General features: G+C 39.0%; 1 protein-coding gene across 1 annotated transcript in view; it reads left to right on the top strand.

Annotated features, from left to right (window-relative positions):
- The window catches only part of WWOX (WW domain containing oxidoreductase), a 426,479-nt gene that overhangs the window by 91,882 nt on the left and 307,316 nt on the right, over positions 1–27,281 (top strand). Inside the window, exons 7-8 of the mRNA XM_088530845.1 lie at positions 6,196–6,381; positions 10,018–10,282. Of these exons, the coding sequence (XP_088386971.1) occupies positions 6,196–6,381; positions 10,018–10,282 (451 nt within the window). The remainder of the gene's footprint in view (positions 1–6,195; positions 6,382–10,017; positions 10,283–27,281) is intronic.

The raw sequence follows: 27,281 nt of genomic DNA on the forward strand, positions 1-27,281 counted from the left end.
AAAATCCATATGTATAAAGGCATTTCGTTTGCTAGGGGGGATATAGAAGTAGCAAACATGCAGCACTTTGACAAAGGAAAGTGTGGTTTCTTGGATTGGATTTTGGTTTGAAATGCTGTCCTGAGGAGGCAGACTGGGGAGAGTGAAGATCAGCACTGACACTTGTCGTAAATTTCAATACACTGAGTGTACTCTTGTTGTCAGTCAGATGTAGTTTAGAGTAAGATTATAGCTATGCAAAAGGAAATTCTAAGATGTGGATAATGGACCCTAAAAAGGAAAAAGTGTCCCTAGTATGAACCTAATGGGAAAAAAGAAACCCACCATGTGCTTGTGAAATGTAATGCTCCTCTCTCTCTGTAAATTGATAAAAGCTGAGGTACGGCTGAACAGGAAGAGAAGGCTCTAAAGTCATGGGTTGAGTTCAGCGATCCTTCCTCAGAGATTTTCTTCTTCAGACCTTCAGAAAAATCGTAGTAGAGAAATGGCTTATATAGCAAACTGAGCTAGTCATTGAGATAGTAGGGAAACCTTAGAGTATTCGCTTTAAAAGGAAGTAAAAATCATAACCAAATCAAGAAAAAAATCTGAAGAAGGCGATTTACTCATGTAAAGATACTGGATGACTAAATGCAGATTAAAATGTTCCCAATTCCTGGGATTTCTAGTATCTCATGCCATATTTTCAGTGTATAAAATAGCCAAGCGTGGAAGACCAGTCATGTCAACAAATTTAACCTCCTCCTTGCTTCTCTTATTGCATATGAAGTTTCCGTGAAACTTCTACAGGAGTGGCAGAAGGGAAAATCCTGGATCAGTTGGATCAGGTTTTTTTTTTTTTTTTTTTTTGTGTAGGTGTTGTTGAGGTCAGCTGGAGGGCAATATTGCAAATACTTTAAGAACTGTTCTCTTAGCTAATTTCTCTTCAGAAGGTGAAGTTCAAAATTTTTACAATGGTAGAAATTGCTGCAGCACCACATTAAAAGGAAAATAGACCTCAAACTCTTCTATCCCCCTAGAGCTAAAAGGCCAATGTTTTTTGAAAGGAAGAGAGCTTATTAATTTCTAGAGATTCATATAGAAGCCATCTTTTCTTCTTTTATGTATGAGAAAAGCTGCTAAAGGGAAAACCAGGACTAATGGATGTCTTCTGTTTACTTCCAAACCTACTGAGATCTCTGCTCTATCTTCAAACTTTTATGAAATTCTATACTCAAGATTTTTATGGAGGTAATGAATAATGATTGAGAGATGGTTGACCTGCATGGCAGCATGCAGATGGTGTTTTATGAAGGCACAGAGGCAGGTGCTCATAGCAATTCCTGTGAATATGTGGCACAAGGAAAGAAGCAGAACAAGTTCAGTCCATTTTCATTAATCACTTGAAAGCAGGGCAGAAAACTTTGCTTGTCACCAGTGTCAGGTTCTGCAGAGAAACCCAGTAGGATGAATTGCAGGAATTTTCCTTGCTCAGAGGTCATCCGTCTGGGCTCCACGGTGTTAGTCGCTTGCCTGGAAACGAAGCCCCTCTAACAAGTGCCCGGGAGTCTGTGAGCTGGCAAGTGGCAATGGAGAACATTTGTACCAGCTTTTCAGTCAATGGTCTTAGAAAAAGAGAAGTTACGCATTTAACATTCATTTCCAAATCATTGTGTGGCCCTTGCTTGCTTGGTTGCTGCTCCCCTCATTGCTCCTTGTGTGGTTGAGTGGAGTTCCTGGTGTTGGTTGTTTTACTCGTTTTTTTCTGGACATCCTTAAGATTAGCCTGTGTCTTGGTTATCTTCTTTATGAATTCGGATATTTTCTCATAGAAAGCAGCTCTATTTTCTAACATTGAAAGAAAGCAACCCGGATTTTTGGAGTTACGGGATAGAAAAGTTTGGTGGGCTGTGACTTTGCTTCTTTATGGAGAAGTCACTTCTCTGCCTTCTTTACTGGCCGTGACATAGGTCTACAGTTGCTTATGGGACTTTGGGGATATTGCAAGGCCTTTTCTGTTGAATTTCTGTGTAATTCCAAACAGTGTGAACTTTTCAAATCACTTGAGAAGTGCCCCAGATGGTGTGACATTCTGCTTCATGGGAAGATTTGAAAGTATTCCCTTTGCATAATTTCTGGTTAACTATTTCATTACATTTGAAATGGGAGCACAGCAAAGCCAAGAACTCTGCTGACATTTTGGCGGTGTTTGTTTAACCTCCTAGTGCACAGGCTACATTTGTTGAACAATATTATTCTTACCTTTGCAAATCATCAGTAATTAATTCCCTTGGAAATATCTACTGCTGTGCACAGACGGCTTGGGAGGCTGCTGACAGATCAGAGTTTTACATCAGGTGCTAACAAATTGATTATTAAATTTCATAACTGATTTATAGAGCAACTTAATTTCCAAATCTCTCTAATACTTTCACTTATTGTATTTTCAGATAGTGCCGAATGGTTGGGTTCTTTCGTTGCTTCTAATGGCAAATTTAGCACGTGAGATCTGCATGACTCAGTGCAGGGGTTCACAATGCATCCCACACTTGTGCAGTGCACAAGATGGTGAATGTTTCAGCTGAAAAATGTCTACTGCTGAGGATGTCCCTGTTAATTCCACTTGCTTTTTAACTTCCTCTAAATCGGAGCTACACTTGCCAAGAGAGTGAGATATTTCTGCAACCGCTGTCTAGCTTGCAGTTAAAGCACCGTGTTCTTGAGGCTCAGTCGTGCTGTGAATGATAAGAAACAGTGACTATGTGCTATGATGGAGCAGCTTATGTTCAGGTCCCAACACGTACTTAAATTGTAATGGTAGAACACATTAGCTCACTTGGTGTGATGTAAGTCACTGACTGAAGACATTTTAAGGAGGCATAGGGGTAAATTTTCAAAACGCTGCAAGGTTTTAACTATGCAGTGTTTCCAGAAATATCAAATAGGAGTCATGGTTGAAGGGAGCAGCTTGCTAATGTCAATGCCAGGAGTAAACTCTACAGAAAAAGCTGCCGACAATTTTTTGTTGGTTCTAGTTGTGCTTTTGAGGTAGAATTATGAACTATTTTAAAGTGAGGGGCATTTTTTTTTCTTTGGGCTCAGGAGGAAGCCTAATGTAGATCACAGCAGTGTTTTTAATGAACTTGTGAAATCAAGGTCGTAGTTCTGTTATCACTTCAAATACTCCTGTCATAAAGCAAAGCTGTAGCGCCAGATGTGTGGTGTGAATTGTCATGTATCTTAAAAATTTTGCTCCTGCATAATGATACGTTCACTGATCCGGAGCTCGGCACCGCTGAGATTAGAATCTGTCATCTGCGGCAAAAATTTGTAACTCGATGACGGCTCTTACATAGGTAATCTCACTCCTTTCCCGGCGTGAAAATGCCCAGGTCACAAAACCCTTCCTGCCCATTTGCAGTGACAGGACCTTGCTGGCAGCCTGGCTGGGAAGGCTGCGGGGGAAGGAGACCCGGACGCGGGGCTGGGGCCGAAGGGGCCGCGTTCCGCCCGGCACCCAGGGTTGCCCTTGAGGTTCCTGCTCTGCTGGGTTTTCCTGGAAATAGCTTTAGACCATTCACAAGCACTAATTCCGATTAAAAATGGTCATTCTAAAAGAGTATCTTTCCCTAGGATATCAGTTAAATGTTGCTGATTTTATATTTCTCCACAGATAATTTTTACAGAGCATTGTAAATATTTGTGACTTTACAGTCTCTTGAATTCTAATTACTTTTACGTTTTGGAAAAAAAAAAAAAGAGAGGGAGAACAAAGGTGGTGTTTGACAAATACAAATCTCCTGAAAAAGACTGAAACATGCTTTTTTTCCTGCCTTAAAGTGAGTTAAATGCCCCTACAGTTTAAAGATGGCCCTATTTGCATCTGAGTGCCTTATTCCATGCAGCATAATTTATTTAAAAAGTGCCATATTTGCTTTAGGAGGGTAGTATTTAGGAGTGGTAGTATTTTTTTGTGTGTTATGGATGTGCTGATGTGCCTCACTCGTCAAACAGGAGGCTCTTATACCAGCAACTGCATCTGTGTAGAAGAATCCTGTGCCTTTTCCCAGCATATTTACAAATCTGTAAATTAATTCAGCTTTTCAGAAACTTTCAGAATTTGCACACATGGATCCTGAGCCTTTATGAAGCTTTGTCTTCCTCCTGACAGGTGCACCCTGAATAGGCAACATGAACTGAGATTAGAAATGAATACTGGCAAAACAATATTTGACAGAATGCTGGCGAACATATTTTGATAAAACGTGCCAGAAGTGCTCTGATACCTCTTTAAGAATACAATCTCGAGTCTCGTAGTTGAGCCTGACTGAATTTTATTCCTTTCATTCAAGTGCTCTTTGCTGAGTGGAGTCACAAAGATGAAAAAAGCAGTGACTTTGTGCAAGTCAGTTGGAATAGAGACAGTGACCCTTGCCTTTAAAAGGGCATTCCCCTTTATCTTCAGTGTCTTTTCCCAGGTATAGAATGTATGAGTACATTTTATGAGTATAAGTTTCAGTGACCTAAAAGAAAATCAGAAATTCAGCTCATCAAAATGAGCTTCTCAAAGTACACAGATGTTTCATATTGCTTCTGAGGCTTTTTATTATCTTTTTTTTTCTGGATTGGCACTGATAGAGATGCTACGTTGTTAACTTCCTGTTAAACAACACTGGATTGGTAACTTCTACATGGGCTACAAATTGAAATTTATTTTAGTGAGGAAATGCAGCCTACTGTTTAGATCAGTGATCATGTAACTCTCAGTATTTAACTGATGTGCATTTGAAAATGAGGCTATCAAAATCTGGGTTTTTTAAACATATCTGAAGCAATCTGATTCACAGAGAATTGTTTGACAACCTGAGGCTTAATTTTTCACATTCTTTTCCAGAATTGCTTTTGTAGTTGCTCAGAGTTGAGACAACTGTGCTTTTTAACCATGTATGAAAATGATCCTGATTTTGTATCTCTTGTTTTGTTTTTGGTGGTTGGACTTTGAAGAGTTAATTGCATAGAAGAGAAGGCAAGTGGTTCTTTTTCCTTCACATTAGAGTTTGTTGGGTTTGTTAGGAGTCCCTAGAACTGGATAAGGAGACACGACTGGTTTTGTTTTTGTCATGAGATTTGACCAATTGTGGTAAAGACATAATAGTCTGGAACAAGCAAAATAAATAAATGTGACAGTCTTTATTATTGTGGGATTAGGACATCCCAGATATTGGTGCATGGTTCGTGCAGGGTTGAAAAAATGCCTGTTTGACGGTCATTACTTTGTGTGATTCATCTGATGTCTGAAGACCTGAGTCTTTGCTTGATTCCGTAAGTATTCAATAAAGATAAGGAAAAACAGCAAAGCTGTTTGTCCTTGACCTTGGCAGGCAATTGAGAAGGCTGCAAGGTGTTCAGCATCCTGGCGGTGGAGCTGCCAAAGAAGTTTTCTGGACCTTGGTTTGATTTTGAGATGTCTGTGGCAGGGTCTCTTCCAGTATAGTTAGAATGGTAGAATCTTACCTTTTACAAAGCACGTTAAGAACACTTCAATTTGAGATTTCTTAATCATGTGATCTCTGTAGGAACAGTGTTAGGTGACTTCAGTGGAGGACTCTGATTCATAGATCTCATATGTATAACAGCACTGGGGATTTACAAGAAGAATGTTTTTATTTTCCAGCCCAGTCTTTTTAAACTTCTTGTATTTAATGGAATACTTTGCAAACCTCAAAGGCATAAAATGTATGAGCATGAGCATTGTTGCATTCTGGGTTTTTTCCTTAATTCCATTTCCTGTTGTTCACTGAGAAGATATCAGAAGCAAAGTTGCTTTGCTCTACTCTCTTGGACCAAATTTTGCCTTTCTTCTACAGTTGCAATGGTTTAACAACATCTGGATGAATGGACAGGGATTGGGGAATACCTGTGACTCGTATATATTTAAGAATCTGACCCACCCATGCATGTCAACTCTCCATTCAATGACTGCTCTTGTTCTCATGGTGTGAACTTAGCACACTTCTCTAGTGCTTGGTTTTAGAGATGTGAAGTGTTGCAATTCTAGTTGCTGTTTTTGGAGGAAGTGGAAAAGCTGTGTGGCCTTCCCCGGGTGGGCATCTTGAGATGATATGTTGACCCAATTCACACAAAAATATAATTAATGTATTCCATTGAGCTTTTCCCCTTGCTTTAATTTTGTTCTTTAATACTTTGATTATTCAGGCCTCTTCACATATTGATCTGCAATGCTGCCATTTTTGGTGCTCCATGGTGCTTGACGGAAGATGACCTGGAGTCCACCTTTCAGGTGAATCACCTGGGGCATTTTTATCTTGTTCAGCTCCTTGAAGATGTTCTACGCCGTTCATCTCCCGCAAGAGTAGTTGTGGTATCCTCAGAATCACACAGGTTGGTTACTGTTACGGTGGTCTTTTGATTTATCTGAAATTTGCAATCTTTGCAGCTGAAAACTAATGGCAGTGCTGGAAATACAGAACCTTCAAAAATGAAAGGTCCTACTCTAAAGCATTTTTGTTTGACTAATCTATTTGAAAATAGAAGGTTCACTAATTCTGTGGATGTTCCTTTATCTGGCTGTATTGCTGTGTCAAGTGTGCTCTAGTTTTATAATATTATGTAGGAATTTTTTGATCATTCTTTGTATGAATGCAGATTTTCACTTCATTTCAGACCCCTCATTGATTTTGTGAGAAGATGGAATAATAATTGATTAAATCTGAATGACATGACCTATATTGATTTGTCATTCAACAACTTCAACGTCTTACCAAGAGGCATGTGCAGTTATTTTAGCAGGAGAAACAATGCAATTAAAAAGTTTGATGAAATCCAATTGTTGTATAATGAGAAATTAGGGAATTCAATGCAGACATTGGCTGTATAATTGTAAAATGGGAAATACTGTTGTTAATAACCTGTTAGATGTCTGACCATCCCTCTTTTGGTTAAAATTTCCATTAAGGTGATATATGCCCATCTTTTTTATTACAATTAGGAGTTGCCGGAAAAGGCAGCATGAGGTTTTCCCTTATTTCATACATGCTTGTGATGTTTAGAGCTGTATTAATATCTGAAAAGAACTTTATTTAAATACTAAAACTGATTATTTAAAATGAGTGGTCCTGATTCTGAATCTTAACGTGTAAGAAGCATTTACTGGCTTCTGATTCAGTTCAGGGATTGCTGGACTATAGCCGTAATTTCCACCTTTAAACATTACTGTTGATTTCTATTTCACTTTTGATTGTGTGCAAGAGCTATAGCAAACCAAAAGGAAAAATGTGTGAGTGCTCCTTCCCCTTCAATATTTCTGAAATGTTTTAGTGACCTAGAATGAAGATTATTTTTTTTAATCATGTTTCCATAAAATGTAACCCCTGGGACTTGGTAGAGAGAGACCAGCCAAGGGTCAGGCTGAAACCTTTATCACTTCCAAACACAGGGGCTTATGGTATAAATGACACACTGCAGATAGATTTACTTTTACCATTTTAAATTTATGATGGCTGAAATGAAAGGAAGCAATAGAAAATGGCAGTAATAATCCTCCCCGGTGTTAAAAGACATGAAATGTCTAGTAATTAGGTGGTAACAAAATCTGGACACCCTTATCTTTGCAAATCACACCAGGTTTGTGAAAGCAAGTAGCAGAGTCCTGTTAGGAGTGAGGGAGGCTACTGCGGGGCAGGCGAGATAGCTCCAGAAATAAATCTGCCAGCTCCAATCACTTGCCAGATGCAGAGGGCACAATGGGATACGTATAAATGAGCTGTTATTTAATGGGAGATTATGTTGAATTGTCAGCTGCTTGTTCCCCTTTGTAAGCTTCTATCTTAGATAGTACTTTAAATGACATCTTTGTTTTTCACTGTATAAGGGCTATGTATAACTAGAGCTCATATCTCTCTGCATGTCTTTATCTTGTTTTCAAAAACATTTTTTAAAATGCTCATTGCTCACACAGTAAGATCACTCGAGGTTTCATCAAAAAATAAGTAGCAATCTCTAAATAGAATCATGGCTGCCAGTAGATGATTTTCTTTTTTTGAGGTGTCCAATTCATATAAAAACCTTGATATGTTAACATTTTAAATGACCACTGTAAAGGACTGTCGTCGTTGTTGTTGTTTCCCATCTCTTTAATAGCAAGAAACTGCTGTAAGGAGTTAGTTTAGACATTAGGTATTATTGTGGAGTAGTACTTTTTGACCTGCTTGAGAGCTCTGAGCCTTAAACTATGTTGTAAAACAGAAGTGTTGGTATCTAATTACTTCCATAAACCCTGGCTGGATCTTTTCGTTGGAGTCAAGACCCCCTGTTAGGGGAAAAATAAAGGTGCTCTGTTTTGCTGAAAATATTATACTAGATTGCTGCAAGGCAAAATATTTATTTGCCTCGCTGGTTCTCCCTTCTTGTTTAGTTACTTCTCTGGCTTTTGTGCAAATGAATTCTTTTTAAATTAACCTTTTAAGTAATTTAAGCACATCATATTAAAATCAGAATAATCAGTAGGTTGACTTTCCTCCCGTCTTTATTTCTGTGCAGTTAATTTGATTGTACAGCCCTTATCCCACTGAATTCAATGAGATTGCCTACCTCAGGAAGATTGCCTCACAGAAGCACACTTGGAGGACTGGGCTCAAAATATGCCCCTGTGTTTCCATTGTACAGTACACGCAAAGTAGTTCATTTATAGAGTGTTGTTGGGTGTTCTGAAAGGTTGTGTAGGATATGAATACATAAAATTCCTCCCAGAATAGGCCTCTTAATTTCAGAAATGTATTTTATCTAACTGAAAATTATGAAAGAGGAATTTGTTGTTGAAATTGAAGTGCTAATTCTGCAAGATACAGGGCATCCTGGATTCCTCTTGAGTTCAAATACTGTAGTCGCTCTTCTCTGTGTATTATAATTCAGCTCACTGAATGAATGTGGAAATTCCAGCTGATCTCTTCATTTCTGGGCATGAAATACAAAATTAGTAAAGATATTTTAAAACACTTTCTAGTGTGTACTATAATTATGTTTATCCCTGTGCTCTCCAGCTGATTCTGAAAACTGAGTATTAAAAAGAGCTTGCTAAATCCTTTTTATATTTAGTAGCACTTCTGTAGTAGCACTTCTGAGTGGAACATAGATCTGTAAAAAAAAAAAAAAAAAAAAAAAAAAAAGTAGTATTATTTCCTAATACTAAGATATGTGAATAATTAGATTAATCAAATTTGTAAGAATTGGAAAACTTGCTATCTGGAAAATTCCTTTTCTTCATATAAATGCCATCAGAATATTCCTTACTTTGTTATTAAAAAAAGGAGAGGTGGGGAGAAACAAACAGCTGGTGTTTAATGACTCTGTCAGACCCAATTAAAAAACATCAACTAGTTACTTTGATTTGTGTTCAGCCATGCCATGGGTATACTTAAAAACATTATACTCTGCCAGAACTCATTTTGGCTTTGTTTACATTTATCTTTTAAACATATAAGGCTATTGATGGCAAGTTACCAAGGTTATAACCCCTTTATATTCATCAATTTTTAATCTAAAAAAGAGTCTAAGAGGCAGTGAGATTCGTCCATAGTTACTTGAACACTTAAATGAAAGTGTACAGTACATGAACACTAGAAGATATAATTGGGGGAAGGGAAGAAGGACAAATAAAGGAAAGAATTCTGCCTTTCTGTGCCTGTAATGCAGTTATTTTACCTCACATTATTTACTCTCAGATAATTGTGCTTTTGAGGATCTGTGGCAAAATATTTTTTTCTGGTTTTAAGTGAATGTGATTCATAAATGCAGCATGATGTATTTGTTAAGACCTTTTGTGTCTCCTTTTGGGTAGCATTTATTTCTGCTGGGACTTTGTTCTCAAATGATTTCCAGTAGATACCAATAACCACAAAATTAGCACAAAATTAGTTGTTTTTTGATGGTTATGGCGAAACTCTATTATCTAATTTTATATTTTCTAAACAAAAGCAAAATTAACTGGGGAGTACCTGAGGCATTTTTCTTGTTTTCTAGATTTACAGAAATTAAAGACAACACCGGGAAACTTGATTTCAGCCTCCTTTCTCCATCGAAGAAGGAGTATTGGGCTATGCTGGCCTACAATCGTTCCAAGCTTTGCAATATATTGTTCTCCAACGAGCTCAACCGCCGCCTTGCTCCCCACGGGGTGACGTCTAACGCCGTCCATCCTGGAAATATGATGTACTCCTCGCTCCATCGGAGCTGGTGGGTGTACACCCTGCTGTTTACCTTGGCTCGACCTTTCACCAAGTCCATGGTGAGTGAATGATTTGCAGTGTTTTACACATCTTTAGTTCTCAAGTCAAGGGAGTGAAGTTATAAAAATCCAGATGTATGTATTTGCTTTAGCCTTTTGCCTTTTATAATCGTAACCTTACTTTAATAGCAAACGTGGTGCCAAGACAGCAATCTAGAAAAGGATGCTTAAACAATTTTACATCAATTTTGTCAATCTTCAGTAAAAGTACCATGTCAGATGGAGTATGCAGTTTCCTCGAAATGTATGATTTTGGCCTGCTGTGGTTAAGTGTTGGCATAGTTTAGAGTTTTAGTGTTACCTATGAAATTGTTACCTATTTCCTAAATAGGTCTTTTTCTAATGAAGCAAGGCAATGAGTTTTTCCCTTGTCTCCCTTAGACTTTGGATTGGCACCATGATGCAAAGACAGGCTCTGCAGTTCTTTCAGGGGCAGTATTAGGAGGCCTCATTATATAGGAATTTGCAGCAGCTCCAGTGCTTGGAGGGAGTTACTTTTATTGCTTCAACCTCTCATCCAGGTTATTTATATGGAATCCTATGTCATTTGCAGGGTGTAGGATGACTACTTATTCATGGAGAACAGGTTTTCTTTTAACCTTATTGACTGTTCCTTATTTCTTATTCATTGACAGAGAACATTCTCAAAGGACATGGTGAGGGGGAGACTCCCTTGAATGCAAGGAAAGGCAACTGGAAAGACCAGTACCCCTGCAAGAGTCATCTAGCGCAGTGGCAATGTGTTCAGGCCCAAAACAGGCCCCTTTCACAAGGGGTTTGGTGACTGGTGTGAATGGTGTTACATACCTTGTTGTCTCCCTTAGCCAATGATAGAGTCAAAATTAATTGTATTCACTTGAGAGAAAAAAAGAGCAAGGAGTTGTTGAGAGAGAGAGAGAGAGGATCCATTCTTAAATAATTATATCTACAGCATAACCTCTAACAGTCAGCAGGTCAGCGCGGTGCAAAAAATAAAAGGATTGCTTGTAGTTGAAATCCATTTCTTACTGGGATAATGAAAGTCATAATTTCCATGGGGTACATATAAATAGAAAAAGCATCTTATCATGTCCAAAACTGAAGAGCTTCCTTGAATAATCCCAAATCTTCAGTATCACACATTAAGTAAAAGTACAAACACTTCCTAGCACAGGTGCATGCAGAAACCCTGTGTCCATGAGATTGGTATGAATGAATTCTCACCTTGAAACTAGGAATAAAATCTTTCTACATGGTCTTTGACGAGTACTTTTAAAATTGTGTCTCTGCTCTGTCAGGGAGGGTGTCGAAAGGAACCAGCCTATGGAGTTTTTACAAATTGGCTTAGTTTTACTTACTCTGCCTTCACAAAGGAATCCCTTGTGTTGGTTGCTCAGGTAAAGTCACAGTTTAAGAAAAAAAATAAACCAGTGGAGTTCATTTTGAATTCTTTAAATTGAGTGGTGGATTCTGTTGATAGTATTGATTTCTTTAATTTGTGTTGTGTAATACAGACTGTGAATATATCAGCATTGAATCACAGTGCAGCCTTGTCCACATTAATTGCTTAAGAAGTTCTTTTATTTATTTCACTTGAATGTTGCCGTGGTGGGTGAGATGGTACCGTGGTGAGAGGAAACATGAGGCTTGCAGCTCCTGCTCGGATCCAAATTGCCATGTTCCTCTGTAGCCTCGCATGGCCTCTGCTGCCAATAAACTTTAGGACAAAAAGTGATTCTTGAAGGATGTGTAGTCAAGCTAAGCCACAATTCTTAATGTGGTCAGTGCCGGAGTTTTTCTATAGTAAGATTAGTAGGGAACAAATAAAGTTTTGGGTCCCCCTTGGTGGGGATTGTACGGTCACTAACCTGGACTGCACTTTGTAGAGGATCTCTGAATAGGCTTCTGCTTGCTTCTCTCCCCAGAGCTCACCTGGGTGTTTAGGTCAGGATGCAGCGTGCTCGTCTCGGAGCCCAAAGCTGCTGTGTGGAGGCTGTGGCCTGTGCGCGCGTCCTGCCAGATGCCCGCGCTGCCCAGTGCAGCACGAGGCGGCAGCGCGGCCGGCCTGCACGGAGCGGGGCCCGACACCGGCGGGGAGCTGCCCGTGCCAAGGCTGTGTGGAGACAAGGATGCTACTAGAGTTCAGGCCAGGTGACGAGGTGCCAGGCAGCTCTGCCCGTGCTCTGCCCACCGCAGCGCGGGCCGCGCGGAGAGACGGGCCCTGCCGGAGCCGGCGCGGCCTCCTGCCTGCGCACGTGAACGCGGATACAGACATGCACGCAGAGGGACTGCGCCTGCAAGTACGTAACTACCTCCGTGTAGTAAAAGCTGTTAATAAAAAATATTCACATTTTTAATTTGTGTTTCACAAAGCTAGACTCGCTTGGTGTTCTGGCATAGTGCAGAATAATGTTCATAGTTACAGCTCTTCTGGGAACTCTGGACTCAGCTAGATGCAGGAGGAAGTCGGAGCATACTTCTGTTTCCTCACTAGTTTGTTCAGAATAACATAGCTGTTTTTATGTCTGTCCTGGCTACTACTTACTTCTGAGAACATTAGTTTTCACAGCTTTGCCTTACTTGGCATCATTTTCTGTGGCAGTTATTAAATTATCTATCTAAAGTTTGTTTACTAGAAATCAAAACATTACTTTGCTTCATTCCAAACAATGAGCAAATGTACACTATATGTTTAAAAAACTTCATTTTAATGCAGTTATTCTGTTCGTGCATTTTTAAATAGCTCCAATGTGGTAGATGACAAATGTAGCGTTTTCTTCCAGAACCGCGTGTTTCTGCATACTGGGAATCTCCGTTTCTGGGAGAGGTCCCGCAGCCTCTGGCACGCGGCACTTGGAGTGCTCGGCACGACAGGCCTGAGCTCGGGAAACGCTGCCTGTAGCTGTTCGGTTTTAGCTGATTCCTGAAGCCCCAAGAAGCCCTATTCTGGTATCATGCTCCCTATTTTCTTATTTGCTGTTATTTGCTGTAACTACAGTGACTCGATTTCAGTAATTAGGACACTCTTCATGGAGTCAGGCTATTTGAAGCTTCTGCATAAGAAATGGTGTTGCAGATCACAACTTTTGTAGTCTGGATTTCAAGAAAAAAAAAGAAAAACCTGCTCTCCCTTTGAAGTGTTAGACTTTCATACATGTAACTGTAGTCATTTCTGTAAATGGTTTATATCTGGCTAAAAGGAAAAATGCAACTTAATCTTCCAAACCTATTTTATGATTGCCTGCATTATAAAAATTATGGTATATTTGTGCTGATTATAGTAAACCTTCCTTTGGAATCATAGGGTTCAGCTTTTGAAATGTAATACGTTACTGATGGTTACAGGTACGCAACAAATACTTAAAGCAAGCAGAGCACTGGAGTCTGAGTATCCCTTCCCCACTGCCTTCAAGGTCTCAAATCTACAAGTTTGTTGAGCAGAACTGGAGAACGAGTAATTCTTGATAGAGGGTATAGTTGCAAATAAATTACCGTTTTATTATGGTAGTAGCTGTAGCCCTGATGGCGTGCAAAGGGCCTTTCGTTTACTTACTACTGCCCAGTTACCCAGTAAGTTGGAGGAGTTTACAATCCAATTGGAAGTAAATTGAAGCAAGTGCCCCTTGTAAATAGCCCAAGTCCACGGCCAGCTGGCTTGCTCGGAGACCTTGGGCGTGAGGGGTGATTTAAGACATCCACAAGGCTTAGGAGTTGGCTCGTGACCAGCACAGCTATGTGGCGTGTTTTGTTTTAAAATAATGCTAATCGTTCAGAACCTAATTTGTTACTAGTTATGTACAAAACAAAAATTAACTGAATTTATTGCAAGCTCCTAGCTTAAACTGAATATATTGCGTAGTGTCACCCCCAGGCGATTTTGTCGGGGTACGATGGCATGTAAAATCAGAAGCGGAGTGCTGTTATCACACACTTGCGATAGTCTTACAGAGAGCCAAATATTTTTGTTGGCAGGTAACGCAGCAGAAAGAATATCATGTGTTAGGGTAGCAAGAGCTTAACAGATGTTTCAGGGAACTAAATTTTCAAATCCTGTCCCATTAAGGCCTGGCCAGGGCTCGCAGAAGTTCTGAGACTATTGGGTTACGTTTCCTGCTGCAGTGCAAAGCCAGCCATTGTGCTGCGCTTTTAGCAGATGTGTTACCCCTCTTAGTGAGGGGTTGGGAATAAAACTTGGGTCCTACCACTGGGGCATAAATCACCACTAGCAAAGCTCAGCCTGCCACCCTCTCAAACCCCAAGTAGCTGTAGGAAGACCATTCTGCCTTTCATTTTCCAGAGTCTGAGGCGAGTACTTCAACTGCTTTTTGATCCCCTCCCTTAAGATAGTAGGTTTTTAGAATTACAAGCTGTACTTGTAATGTCTGAATGTCTTAATTCTAGCTAAAACAAGAACTCTTGTGATTCTGTGCTAACCATAGGAGATGCTCAGAAACGTAGGTGTAGCAAGGAGCAGATCCACATCTTTGGGAGCGACTTGCTTCTACCTAATGATTACTTCTGCCTGTCCGCGGTAGGAGCCTGGAGGAGGCATCAAATCTCAGCATCTCCAAATATTAGCATTTGCTGTAGGGTATATTGTTTCCTTTGGAAAGGATATAGATTGCATATGCAGTTCTCTTGTTATATGGAGTAATGTCTGGAGTGTCAGTGTTAGAGCTATGCTGAGCAGTAGCTCTCTTCCATCACATGCATTTCATGGGCTCTGTCTCTAGTAAGACACGGGGATGGTTATTTTGTTGAATGCTGACACTGTACCCCTTCTTGCAGAACAGTCATCATATCAAATTGACTGAATCAGATAAAGGGAAAGAAGACATATGGGGATAGTGAAGAAATGGCCAAAAAGTTGTTGTTGTTGATTTTGGAAAGATTGTGACAAAATTCTTTTACGGGTTCAGAATTTTTATATCCTCTTTAGTAATGAAATGTAATATAAGCTGGCATATTACCGAACATGCGTTTAACTGATGTATATTTGAAGTCCCTGTTAAAATAAGCATGGCATGAAATATGAAAGCCCATTAAAGCAGTCCCTCTTCACAGGAGCCTCCCGGCGAAGGGCCGAGGCCGTGGCCATGCAGAGAGCTCCGTGGCCGGGGGCTGTGGTGTCCTGCACGTCCCCAGAGCTCATTGCAGAGCAGCCCCCAGGTTGGGAGACGGGCATTAAGAAATCCCTTCCTCCTTCCCCAGATCCTTGCAGAATTTCAGCGTGTCCTGCCAATTCTGTAGCTGCAAGGTAGGGAAATGCTTGGGCCTTAATGTTTTATATTACAGGTAATGACATTAGAATTTGAAGTTAAAGCATATTTCCCTATTTTTCAAGATGAGAAAGCCTTTTTTTGAGCATTGAAATGAAGTAACGAGTGCTTAACAGAAGATTTTAAAAGTAAATCCTTTTTATTTTGGTACTCTAGTATGATTAAGCTGTAATTTCTTTTTTGCTTGAAAACGCCAGACTTTTTGTTCCTTTACTTAATTATTTTTCTTCTCTGTAGTTTTTTACCATGTTCTTTTGCAGCCTGCCAAAGACTTAGTCTTCTTTTTATTCAGCTTCATGTGAAGATCTAAACCGCAGCTCAGCTGCTGAGGTCTCTCTGATCTGTTATGCAATGTTGGGCTGCTCAGAATGTAGTTAAGAAACCTTAAGAAAGGAAGTTTTAGTGTTAAGGTGTTTGGGTACTGGGCAAGATATTGCAGTCTGACAAAAGTAGCTGAGTGCAGGATTAGTTAGGCTTTTGCTTGTTCTCCACTCATATTACTATACTGACTAAGAATAAATTAGCCTTCCTCTTGTAGTAGCATTCTTGACAATTTTTTCAGTATGAAAAACATCATTTACTTCATTTGCTGCAAGAATGACTATCTACTGCAGTAACTGAAAATCAGCAAGGTCTCAATTTGTGAGTAATGTCAAGTAAAATATCCATGTCTCTTGAAAGAGACTCTAATAAAGAGTTTTTAATCCACATAGGTAGTACAATTCAGTACTTTAAAAATGCTTTAAATTTGGAGAGTTTCCTGATGTATTTTGCATGTTTCTGTAGGTTTATTCTTTTTTTTTTCTTCCAAATATTATAGAAAGAAATAGGAGTAGAATGAAGATTAAAAAGTTTGTAAAAGGAAAGGTTCTTTTGGGACTTTGTGGTTTCACAGTGCTCTCTGAAACTGTATTTTCATATTTTTATACCCTTTGACAAGGAAGAAAATAGCTAATAATAGCACTAGATAATATTCTGGATTTATATGTACAACCTCTTGGCCTTCTCGTCCCCTGCCTGGTTAGAATTACATTGTGCTCTCCCCTGAAAGCGCATGTATGCTGCTTTGCCACAGGATAGCATGTGAAAACTCTCATGGACTATTTCAGGACTTGAGGAATGTCAAAACATGTTTTTTTCTTTTTCTCTACGCTTATATTAATCTAGTATTTTCTGAAAAGAATCACTCAGAAAACAGGAAAAGCAGTTTTTGTAAAAAATGATTGGAAAAGTACTTGTACGTGCTCAGTTCTTTTAGTATCTTTAGCTACAGTAACTTTTGCTAGGAATAATACCCTGTGTAAATTGGCAAGGGTATCTTGAAGAGGGTCTTGAAGACCTTTGTAAAGATGGAAACAGATTTCCTGTGCTTTTTGTCATGCATTTATTTGATGCTAATGCAAGCGTGTGGCTGTTACCTTTGGATAAAAGCAGCTATTAAAAGTTTTATGATATACCCAGACCCAACTCTTTTCCAGGTATTACTGACCTAACAAGCAGTCCTTACCCTTCATCTGGTATTCCTTGGCTCACCCTTTAACAGCCTTCAGCTTATGCTGTTATGTGTTATATTAATAATGTTTTAGTCCAATAAACACAAAGGTTTTTTGACAGAAAAGGGATTTAATCCTGGATCATTCTGTAGCCTGGCTAACCGCGGAAGCTGCCCCCAAGCCCTCCCCTTGCCCCTGCTCGCAGCATCTTCCAGTCCTGCGTGTTGGACACCACTTGTCAGGCACTGCTGTGAGCCCTCATCTGGGAGCCTGAGGAAGGGCTCTTAGTTTGTTCTAAATAAGACCTGGATGCAGACCTTCCTTAGTTATAGACCAGAACATAAATCACAGAATTATTCATTTTCTTTAACAGCAAGAGAATAGTAAAAGTAACATTTTTATGAATGATTTACATGATTATGATCTATAATCAAAAGCAGAGTCGATGCATTGCGGTTCCTTAATAATGATCCAGCGATGTGTTCCTTGCATGCTGGAAGGACTGTCATCTCAAATGTTCACAGTAATGGAACTTGGCTTTTAGCTAGCAGTGAGCTGCACTTTTTATAAAACTGTAAAAGAGTTTTTTAAACTATTTTAAGTTGATATGACTTTTAACTTTTTGGACAGGCTTATGGCTGCCCTGCTATATAGCTAGCAAAAAATATTAAGCTCAACCAAACATGAAGTCTACTACGGGGTTCAATTTAACCAGGCATTTTCACCTACTGAAATTACTAGGCTATGAGTGACATAAAATGCAAAAAAGAAAGCCTGTTGTGGGTTAAGATGTTCAAGAGCAGGTTTGAGTTTCAGTTAAAACTGTTCCCATCTATTATCTTACAGAAGACAGGAGAATATCTTAATGATGGCAGAGAGGGGGTTATGAACTGAGGGCTGTAATAAGTAACTGTGTATCATTAGTGTGCTTTCACTTTCTCTATTTTCTTCTCTTAAATCAAGGTTCGTATTAAGGTTAGAGCCCAACAACTGGCTCATTTTTGGCTATGATGTTTTTAATGCAAATCTTCTGTTAATTCATTAAATGAGTAAGAGTGTTTCAAGCCTTTGTGTGTCACTTAACTGTGACCGAACTGCTTGGCTCTGTAGGAGTGATGGCTCCTGGTGCATGCACACACACCTCTGTAATGGAAACCTCTGTCTTCTATGCTGCCCTTACTATGTCTTCTAGCCCTTCAGAAAGTAAAATGCCAATCCACACATCTGAAATTCATTTTGAACAAAGCTCTTTTTTTGGTCCCTTTATTTTCTGAAAGGAAAAATACTATGCCCCTCCCCCAAAATGGTAAACTGTAAAAAATTATGAAATTGCATAATCAAACATTGTTAGTCTATATCACTGAGGGAGCATAAATCACAGAGCAATATAAATCTTGTGGATTCCAGAACACGATTTATCTTTCCTTACAGTTTTTGAAGTTGCTATTTATGAATGAACAGATGTTCAGGAAACCCCATGCTTTCATTGGCTGTATTTACAATACATAAAATACCAAATTGTTTAAAAAAAAAAAAAAGGCAGTGTAGATTCTTTTTTTACAGAACGATCATTTAAATACTTTTTCTTAACTGAGGGATACAGTGCTTAGTGACATTAATATTTCCTTAGCTCTCGTTGGATATCCGAGATGCTTTGCCATAACATGGTCTTTTCATTTCTCTCTCATCTTTGAAGAGGTGCCATACCACTTTAAACAGCTCACCAATCAGTTTCATGTGATGGGTTCTCTTTAATCACTTACATTCAGAGCAAGTCAAATATTCCTTACGAAGCCAAAGTAATCTAGCAGAATGGATAGTGTTTGTGCAGCTGGATATCTTATTTATTTGAAGTTCTCGGGGAAATCTCTTCTGACTTTACAGAAGAGATGGAAGAGTAAACAGTAAAAGTGTCCAAGTAATCTGAGCTAGAAAGGCCCTTCTTTTAGAGTAAGGTCATTAAAAAAGTATACTTGCAAGGTCCAAAAATAATACAATATATCAAATGCAGAGTACTACAGAATGCTTTTTTAATATTCTTACTACTCTTACATATATGTGCGTGTATATAAACAACAAAAAAAAAACCCTGAGTTTTTAATATATTTAATGTTCCTGGATACATGAGCACAATAGAAGGCTGTTTTTCTGCAATAGTGGTTCATCTGTTTGGGGATTTTTTTTGTTTTTCCCATTTGACATGTCATTCATCATCATGTTGTGACATTCCCTGGGCATGATAACTGCATAACTGAATTAGCAGTCCTAAGAGCTTGCTTTCTTGCAAAAGAAGTTATTAAAAATGTGTGTGCATCTGAGCATACATGTGGACGTGCTTGTATGTAAAATATATGTGTTTATTTACTTGATTGTATTTCTAGACTTTTGAGAGGTATCCAGCTGTGATACTGGAGGTGCTTCTAGTTTGTGTTGATTCTTTCTTCCAGAATCTAGTAAATGTTTCGATGAAACATGAGGGAGCTTACTGGAGATTGTGTGTATTATGGATACGAGTATAATATTCCTTGTTTCTAGAGGCAAAATGCAAGCTGCAAGATGTCCCTTGGCCATGTTGGCATGCTGGCTAAATTCCCCCATGAAGAGAAATGAGTCTGTGGCTGATGAGAATGTCTTAGGGAGCATGTTTAATTTTTCCATTGGATGTTCTCTAGTATTTTGTAGTTCAGTAACTTCCACTATTTATCATTCTCTGAGGTTTACTGCCAAAACTAAATTTGGATCAGGCTCAGAACTGAAGCTTCTTTCTCCTAATATTTTTACTGGTTTTATGCCTTCTTTCTAGGAAAGTGTGTATAAGTAAAGGAAGAAAGAGGGTGGCTTCAGAACAGTTAATGAAGCCCAAAGTTGCCTTTAATTTTAGGTAGGTCACAGCTGGCATCAGTGTGTCCTGCCTCTGCCTCTCCTTTTGTTGACCTACTGTCATAATCCTGAGGTCCTTGCTGTCTCTAAAGATGGACAAAGTGCAAATGCATGTTTTATGTTAAATATTTCGAATGTAGTATCTTATTTTTTTAATGTTTGTGTGATTTAAGATTTTTTAAGAATGAGGGAGAAATATTTAGCAAAAAAAAAAAATTGAAATAATTTGTCAGTTGAAAATACTTCGTTCCATGTGCTGCATGGCCTGATTTTGTATAATTTATAAACGATAAGTTTATAAAGCTTATAATTAAAACTTTATAAGTAAATTTTTTTTTAAAAAAATAGAATTTATAATTTAAGGTGGATATTGCTATCAACTCAGAAGAATGTTAGGCAGGTGCAGGAGCTGGACTTTGTGAGCTTTTATGTATACCTGTTTGTGTAGGGCATCTATTGCCTGAAGTTCACTGAAGCCATTTGGCTCAGCACCAGGCATATAATGCTGCTCGTATCTATTGGGGTATAGCACAGACATCAGTAGTTTATGCTTAGTAGTAGTTTATGCTTAAATGGGAAATCTCTGATTTACAACAGGAACTTTCATACTTTATTATTTTCATTTATGTTCTCTTGCTTCTCATCTCAAATGGTCATTCTTAAAGCATCTCTAAATCCTAAAGGAATCAAATATTGGGCTGTACCTGGGCAGGTGCTGCTTTCTTGCTGTAAAATGTATGTTTTCAGGTGTAACTTCAGTGTTATGAATATGTTTAGCCATTCATGTTCAGATATTTTTAGTGCTGGGTCACGTCATTGCTACTCTGCTTTTTCTTTTGTTTCCCCTAGATGTCTGTGCATGTGTAAATGGCTGGCTAGGCACCTAACTGCTTGTAAAGGTATTTGCTCATATGTTGCATACCAGATTTGGCTTAAAAATAAGAGGTCTGAAAATCCGTCTCCCGAGTTGACACACTATATGCTACTGATTTAGGTCTGAAAGCCTTACGAAAATACATTCAAGTTTATGTATATCAAAATACATAAATATCAAGTTTACCATCTGAGGCATAAGAATATTTGCAAGTATTCGGTTTAAAATTTTCATTTGAATTTAACACTCTTGAATCTAGGTAGTTTTTCCTCTTTCCTTAGGTTTGCCTTGTCTATCACTCTATTAATGAATGTAATTATTTTTCTTGCATTTTGTTAGAAAATTGGAAAAACATTATATTTTTGTGCTGTACTACATTACGATTAAAATGTTGCCCTGAAATGTCAAACTTGCATTATGATGAATGCTACTAGTACAAGAAAACTAATTTAGCACTTCAAATAACAACTGTCTTGGCAATTTTTTATGATAAAGATTTTGTACCAGTGTCACTTAGAATCTGCTCATCTACTCATGCAGAATAGTTCATCCCACCCCAAATCGTGCTGCTGAGCTATGTTTCAAGGCAGACACAAACGCAGGGTCTCCCAAGGGATGCCAAGGAGCATCTCGGTGCTTGTTCTCCCAGGATGAGGTGAGCGAGGCTCCCTTACATGGGGCAGCACCATTAGTTCTGTGCAAGAAAGTTGTTCCTCCCTGGCACTTTTCCTAGCAAAAAACTGTGATTTTTCAGGGTGGCCAAGCAGGTGAGCTGGATCTCGGAGCAGCGAGGCACTAAAAAGCACCACCATGCTTCCTCTCGTGCACCTGGGCACGTGCGTGTTAGGATTTGGCTAATATGTAAAAATTTAGCATTATTTTCTGTATCCTTCCCTGCTATTTAAAAAAGGCTTTCTGAGGAAAACATTTGTTTTGATTTTTTTTTTTTAATCAAGGCATCATAAGTACATTGAAAATGAGTTAATTGCTCTGCTACGAGGCAAGGCTTTATGCGAAGCTCCATGGTCATGGAGCTAGAATGATTCCACTCTGAACTAGTCCGTGTGAAGTGAGCTGATAGTTCTGCTTTTGCACAAAAAGCAATGGCCCTGTATTTGTGAGAAAAGTTTATGGGCCAGGTTCTCCCAGTCCTTTCATGATAAATGTAGGTGAATTCCCAATTTTTAAATGAATTAAAACCAAGTATCAACACAGCTGGCAGTTTCCACTTCTGTTGTAATACTTTTTGTCTCTGAAGGAAATACTTTATATAAAGAGTGTTTTTATCAAAACAACATCTGGCCTTATGTTTGGTGGCTGAGAGAAGTTGCACATTATTCTGTTACCTTAGTGTGACATCTGAAATGGCCTCTAGCTAAGGCCTGGTTATGCTCTTCAGAGCACGGTCTGGACCGGTGCTGGCCTTGGAAAATCGTGTGCGGTGCAGAACACCCGGGCACTTTGCTCAAGCAGCAGGAGCAGCAGTACCTGCTGCAATGAGGTAAACTTGCCTTTAAAGGGAAGCCTTGGAAAAGAGACAACAGTAGGTAGGCTGCCAGTAGAGCCAACCTTCCTGCTTAGCTGTTGAAAGCTGTTTTGTGAAGATCCCTTGTTCTGTGCGGGAGGCCTTGCAGTGCTGCCCTTGCCAGATTTGCAAAGGTAGACTCTTGTGCAGACCTAATGTGAGCTCCTCGTGGTGTGAGGAAGAACTTCTGCATCGAGTGCTGTGTAGTTCAGCTCAAACTATGCTGGCAGAGAGGCACTGAGCTTTGACTTAAAAAGTTAACATTGGAGAGGATCTGTGTCATGTCCGATAATAAAGGACTTGCTATTCCATGTGAAAGCTGTTTGCAGTATTTTTTTAATAAAAAAGCTGCTTCACCCTAAGGTTTTTAAATATATGTTGTTATATGTGTGAATTAATCAGTTTTGTGATAAAGCACAAATTTCAAGACAATTAAATGCTTTTTCAGATGACTGTTCATGGTCAACAAAGCAAATGCCCAGTCAACATGCTCGTGTTGCGCACAGAGAACGAAGAAAATCCAGGCTATGTTCCCCGCATGAAGAGATAAAATGCTTGGGCTTTGTTTTGATTAAAAATTACTTTTCTTTGAAATAAATTACTTTTCTTTGTAATAAGCTTCAGAATGAAATGCAGAGTTTCTTCCTGAATTTCAGATGATGTCCATTTTTCCTAAGCCTGTCTGATGGATTTTTTTTAAGTAAAAAACATGTATTTTTTTAAGTCTTCAAGGAGAAAAAAAAATGTTGTCTTCACTCCTGTCATTTTTTCCTTTCAATTTGTAAATAGCTGTGGGAATGATTCTCAAATTCTTACGAACAAAGAAGTCCTTAGATTGCAGGCCAGGTATAGGAAAATTCAGTCTCAGATGACTGTTGCAAAATTCAAAAGTGTGGCCATACACTTTCGTGCAAAATGTCTGCCTATTTCAATTATAGTGGATCATGAAGATCCACTATAATAGGTTTACATAGGTTTACTTATGTGCTCACATTTAGCATCATAACTGCATATGGAGCCTATAGCATGAATTAAGCTGACAGACATTCACCGTTGCTTAGTTATTTCTTGTATCCACATGCTTTTGAATTATGAATTATGTCAGTCCTTAAATCTTTGTTTGTTTTAGAGAAGGTTTTTTATTTTTTTCCCTCCTCTTGGCTCGCTGTACATGCACCAGCAACTGCTCGCAGTTTCAGCTGCATTTAAGGAAATATTGTTGTAAGGCTTTTATGTGCTGTACTTCAATCAGCCAGTGCCAGCAGTATCCCAATAGAAGGACCCTCAGCAGACCATTTTCAGCATTTTGCTGCAATTAAACTCCTCTGGTTTTAGCCCTCAGGCAATTTAGTACCTTTTTACATATGCACATTATGAACTTTTGACCAGGGCCTGGTAGTCATATATTAGATAGCAGCTTTTGAAAGCAGACTTAACAAGTTCCTCAGAGTATTACAGTCGGAGTCAGTTGTGGAAAAGGTAATTTAACCAACTTGCAGTGAGGCCATTCAGAATCTTACTGATGATCCTAAATATGTCTTTTTTTTTTTCCTTGTTTCCTCTGGAAGCTGGTAGCAAGAGCTCTCAAAGAATGTGATTGATCTTTTATTCAGTAGCTAACGAGGGCTGTGATTCTATTAGTGCTCTACAAGGCAGGGGAACAGTGATTTAATGAAGTGTCTAGCGAGCTGGTCATAGATTTATCCTGTTGTCTCTAATTTGCAGAGCCCATGCTAGTGTAAAAGAAACTGCGCTCACCCTGCCATTAGGCAGGTATTTCCTTAGTAAATTGTTGCAGGGTCAGGTGTAGTTATCTTGGAGAAGGCAGCACCTCCCCTCCTCGGCGTCTCTCGGTGACAGCCGCGGCGCTGAGCGCTCACCCGAGCGGAACCGCGGAGATCAGAGGTCCGTCTCCGAGTCCCCCTTAGCTCATGCAGGAGCAGATGAACTGCCAAGCAGGACTAATAGAGTCATAATTGGCGATTAGAACTGCAAGGTGCAATAACATCTTAATGCGAACTGGCGTATATTATAGCTAGTGGCAGTTGTTGTAAAGTTGCATCTTAGCCTGGACTAGTTCTATTTCCTCCTTTCGTTTTCAGAAAATGATGCAGTTCATCCTAATAGCTGCAGTACAAAAAGAAAAAAAAAAAGCATCAAAATTTGTGTTGCTTTAAAGTGACATTAGTGTATCTTTAGTACATTTACTTGGGCATGTAACCTGTCAGTCTTACTCAGAATGATGCAGTAAAATTTGCCATAGACTATAGATAAAATAATTTCATAAATATGCTTTGACTTCACTGAGATGATAGTGACTTTTATTTCTACCTACAGAAGGCCACTAACCTGTAGTTCTGTTTGTATTTGCTAAAATGGCTAATTTCGGTGATCCATGTGGTGCTGCAAATCTGTTCTGCACTGTTGTATTTTTCACAAAACCAGCTACTTAGAGGAAATTTTCTGTGGTCAAAGTCCTTGATAATTTGCAAATGTTAATTATGCCATGCATTGCCAGAAATTTCAGTGTTACCTATTTCAATCAAAAAGCACTATTTGCAGATTAAGGAAAGTAATCTCTTATCTGTGGTTTATTGCTAGATTAACCTAGAACAGGAGATAAATGAATTGGCTTGAGATTACTATGGCATTTCCTCAAGTGGGGAAAGCTGCCAGTTGGAGATGTGACACTTGGAGATGGGAAAGCTGGAGCCGTGGTCCAGATGTTCTTATACATGTGCCAGCAGTGACCCGCCAGCCCAATGGAGGCACAGCCTCTTCCAGGCTCTGCACATGTAGATAGCAAACAAGTTTCTGCTGCAAAATACATCAAATCTCATTTAAGACAAACTGCAGAAAAGGAGTGGAGGAGGATATGCTCACTAAGATGGGGTGTTGTACTGTGTCAGGGGTTCTTGCTGGTCTGTCTGTGCAGCAAATGAAACTTGGGTAGGTCCAGCAGCAAGCTTGAAGGCAGTAGCATGATGTCTTGCATCCTGATATGATTGCAACCTGCAGATCACCAAATAGCTGTCCCGTGCCTGGTTGGATGATTTTCTTTTTGCAAAATAAAAATATTTTCAGTTGGATCAACCCTTGAACCACTCTGAGCTTGATAGACAGTGGGATGTTATCTGGGCCTTCTGTTAAGCATACAGCCCCAATTAGTCTACAAAAAGAGATGTTGGCCTTTTAAATGACCATCAAGAGAATTTAAAATTGTAAGCCAAACTTTCTAATTTCCTAATACTGACATTTGTGTCCCTTACAATCTTATTATAATATTATTCTCGACTGATCTACCATTTCATCAAAAAGTCTACAATGGAACTAAAAATCTAAGCCTTTTAGCCCATAGATCATTGCACTTGGTAAATGGCTTATTGTAGATTAGATAATGTGGTTCACAGCACATCCAGATCAATAGAAGGCTAGTCTGAACGTAGGAAAGTGCTCTCAGTCTGATTCTTTTTCATAAGTACATCTGCCATGAGCAAAGAGAAAATTTTAATCTTTTTGCTTAACTTCATGTCAGAAAACGGCTTTGCTTAACTTTTTGCACGGTCACTTTGATTTCAGTTGAGCTTATTTTCTTTCTCAGAGAAGATCTGTCCCTTAGAGTTTTGTTTTATTTAAATCAAAAAGAAAAAAAAATGCATGAAGAGTGATAAAATTCTTCTATAAACAAAATTCAAGTCCGGTGCTCTCAGTGCTCTCATTCATATCCTGCTCTGGAAACAAATCACTAAGAACTGATGTTTATTTCAGAAATAAGGGCTTTGTGACCCTTACAAAAATGTCGAGCAACTTGAGCAACAGATGGAGGTGGAAAATGCTTTCATTTGGGAGAATAATGAATGGGATGTTTTGGGGACAGCATGATGATCAAATACCAAAAATATCTATAGTAATCAAAGCTAGTAGAGGGCCTGGATTCACCTGTAATCCTTAAACACCTGTATGTCAAGTTAAAGGCTGATCTATGAAATAGTAAGCAATGCTACTGTTTAGTTTGTTATCTGTAGGTTTCCAGGTTAACAGGACATAGCAGTGGAAGGGGAAGATTGCTGTTGTGCCAGATATGGCTCTCATCTGTCCCTCCTATTTGAAAAGGTATCTTTGCAAGCACAAGAGACAAGACAGTTCAACTGAAATAGCACAAAAAAAGCTGTTGTAGAGAAATGTCTGCATAGCGTGTTGCCATATAGCACGCCTCTGCGCAGTCCTGCTTCCAGTGCACCATGTTAAATGTTTTCTGGGTTTGCAAATCACTTGGGCTTGTGAAGACTAAATCAGCAGGTTGCTCTGGTAATGTGGATCTGGTCCCCTTTCCTGTATAGCTCTGTCTATGACCCTGTGCTGCCAAGGGGACATGGATAGTCTGGGGTTATGTGCACTGCAACATGTGGATTGCCCAGGGATGGAGAGTTTGCATCCCTTCCAGTGGGGTTGTGTTGGGGGCCTTGAAGGAGGTGGCACCATGGGAAATAATGTCTCTGTCTTCAGACTCTGCACCTTGTAATCCAGAGCCATATTGCATTTTCTTGCTTACTTCCAGGGCCTCAGCAGCCTGAGAAAGGATAAAGAGAAGTTAAGGAATGCTAAAAAGGCCAATGCTAAAAAGGAATGCTAAAAGGCCACAGTTCACAGATTCCCTAACAGGGTCTTTAAAAGCTATTTTCCAAATCTAGTGAGGAGCTTGGAATTTCTTGCAAGCAATATAGTCAGATTAACTGTAATTGGTTGTAGAGAGACACTCTCAACTTATCATTCCTTGACCATGTTATTGACCAGTATGTGTTCACCCATGTTGTTAATAATTTATTCTTTGAAAAATCTATATGCATTATAGTCTTTGATCTTCTCACAAATTTTAAAGCTGAAGATGCTATTTTCTCTTTCCTTTTCCATGTTTTTTTGTCATTTAAAGAATTTTTAAGAGAGACCTGAATGGAAAATCATTTAAAAA

This window comes from Tinamus guttatus, unplaced genomic scaffold (genome assembly GCF_059628265.1).
Source record: "Tinamus guttatus ecotype Peru unplaced genomic scaffold, ASM5962826v1 Tinamus_guttatus_pri_ptg000389l, whole genome shotgun sequence".
NCBI lineage: Eukaryota > Metazoa > Chordata > Aves > Tinamiformes > Tinamidae > Tinamus > Tinamus guttatus.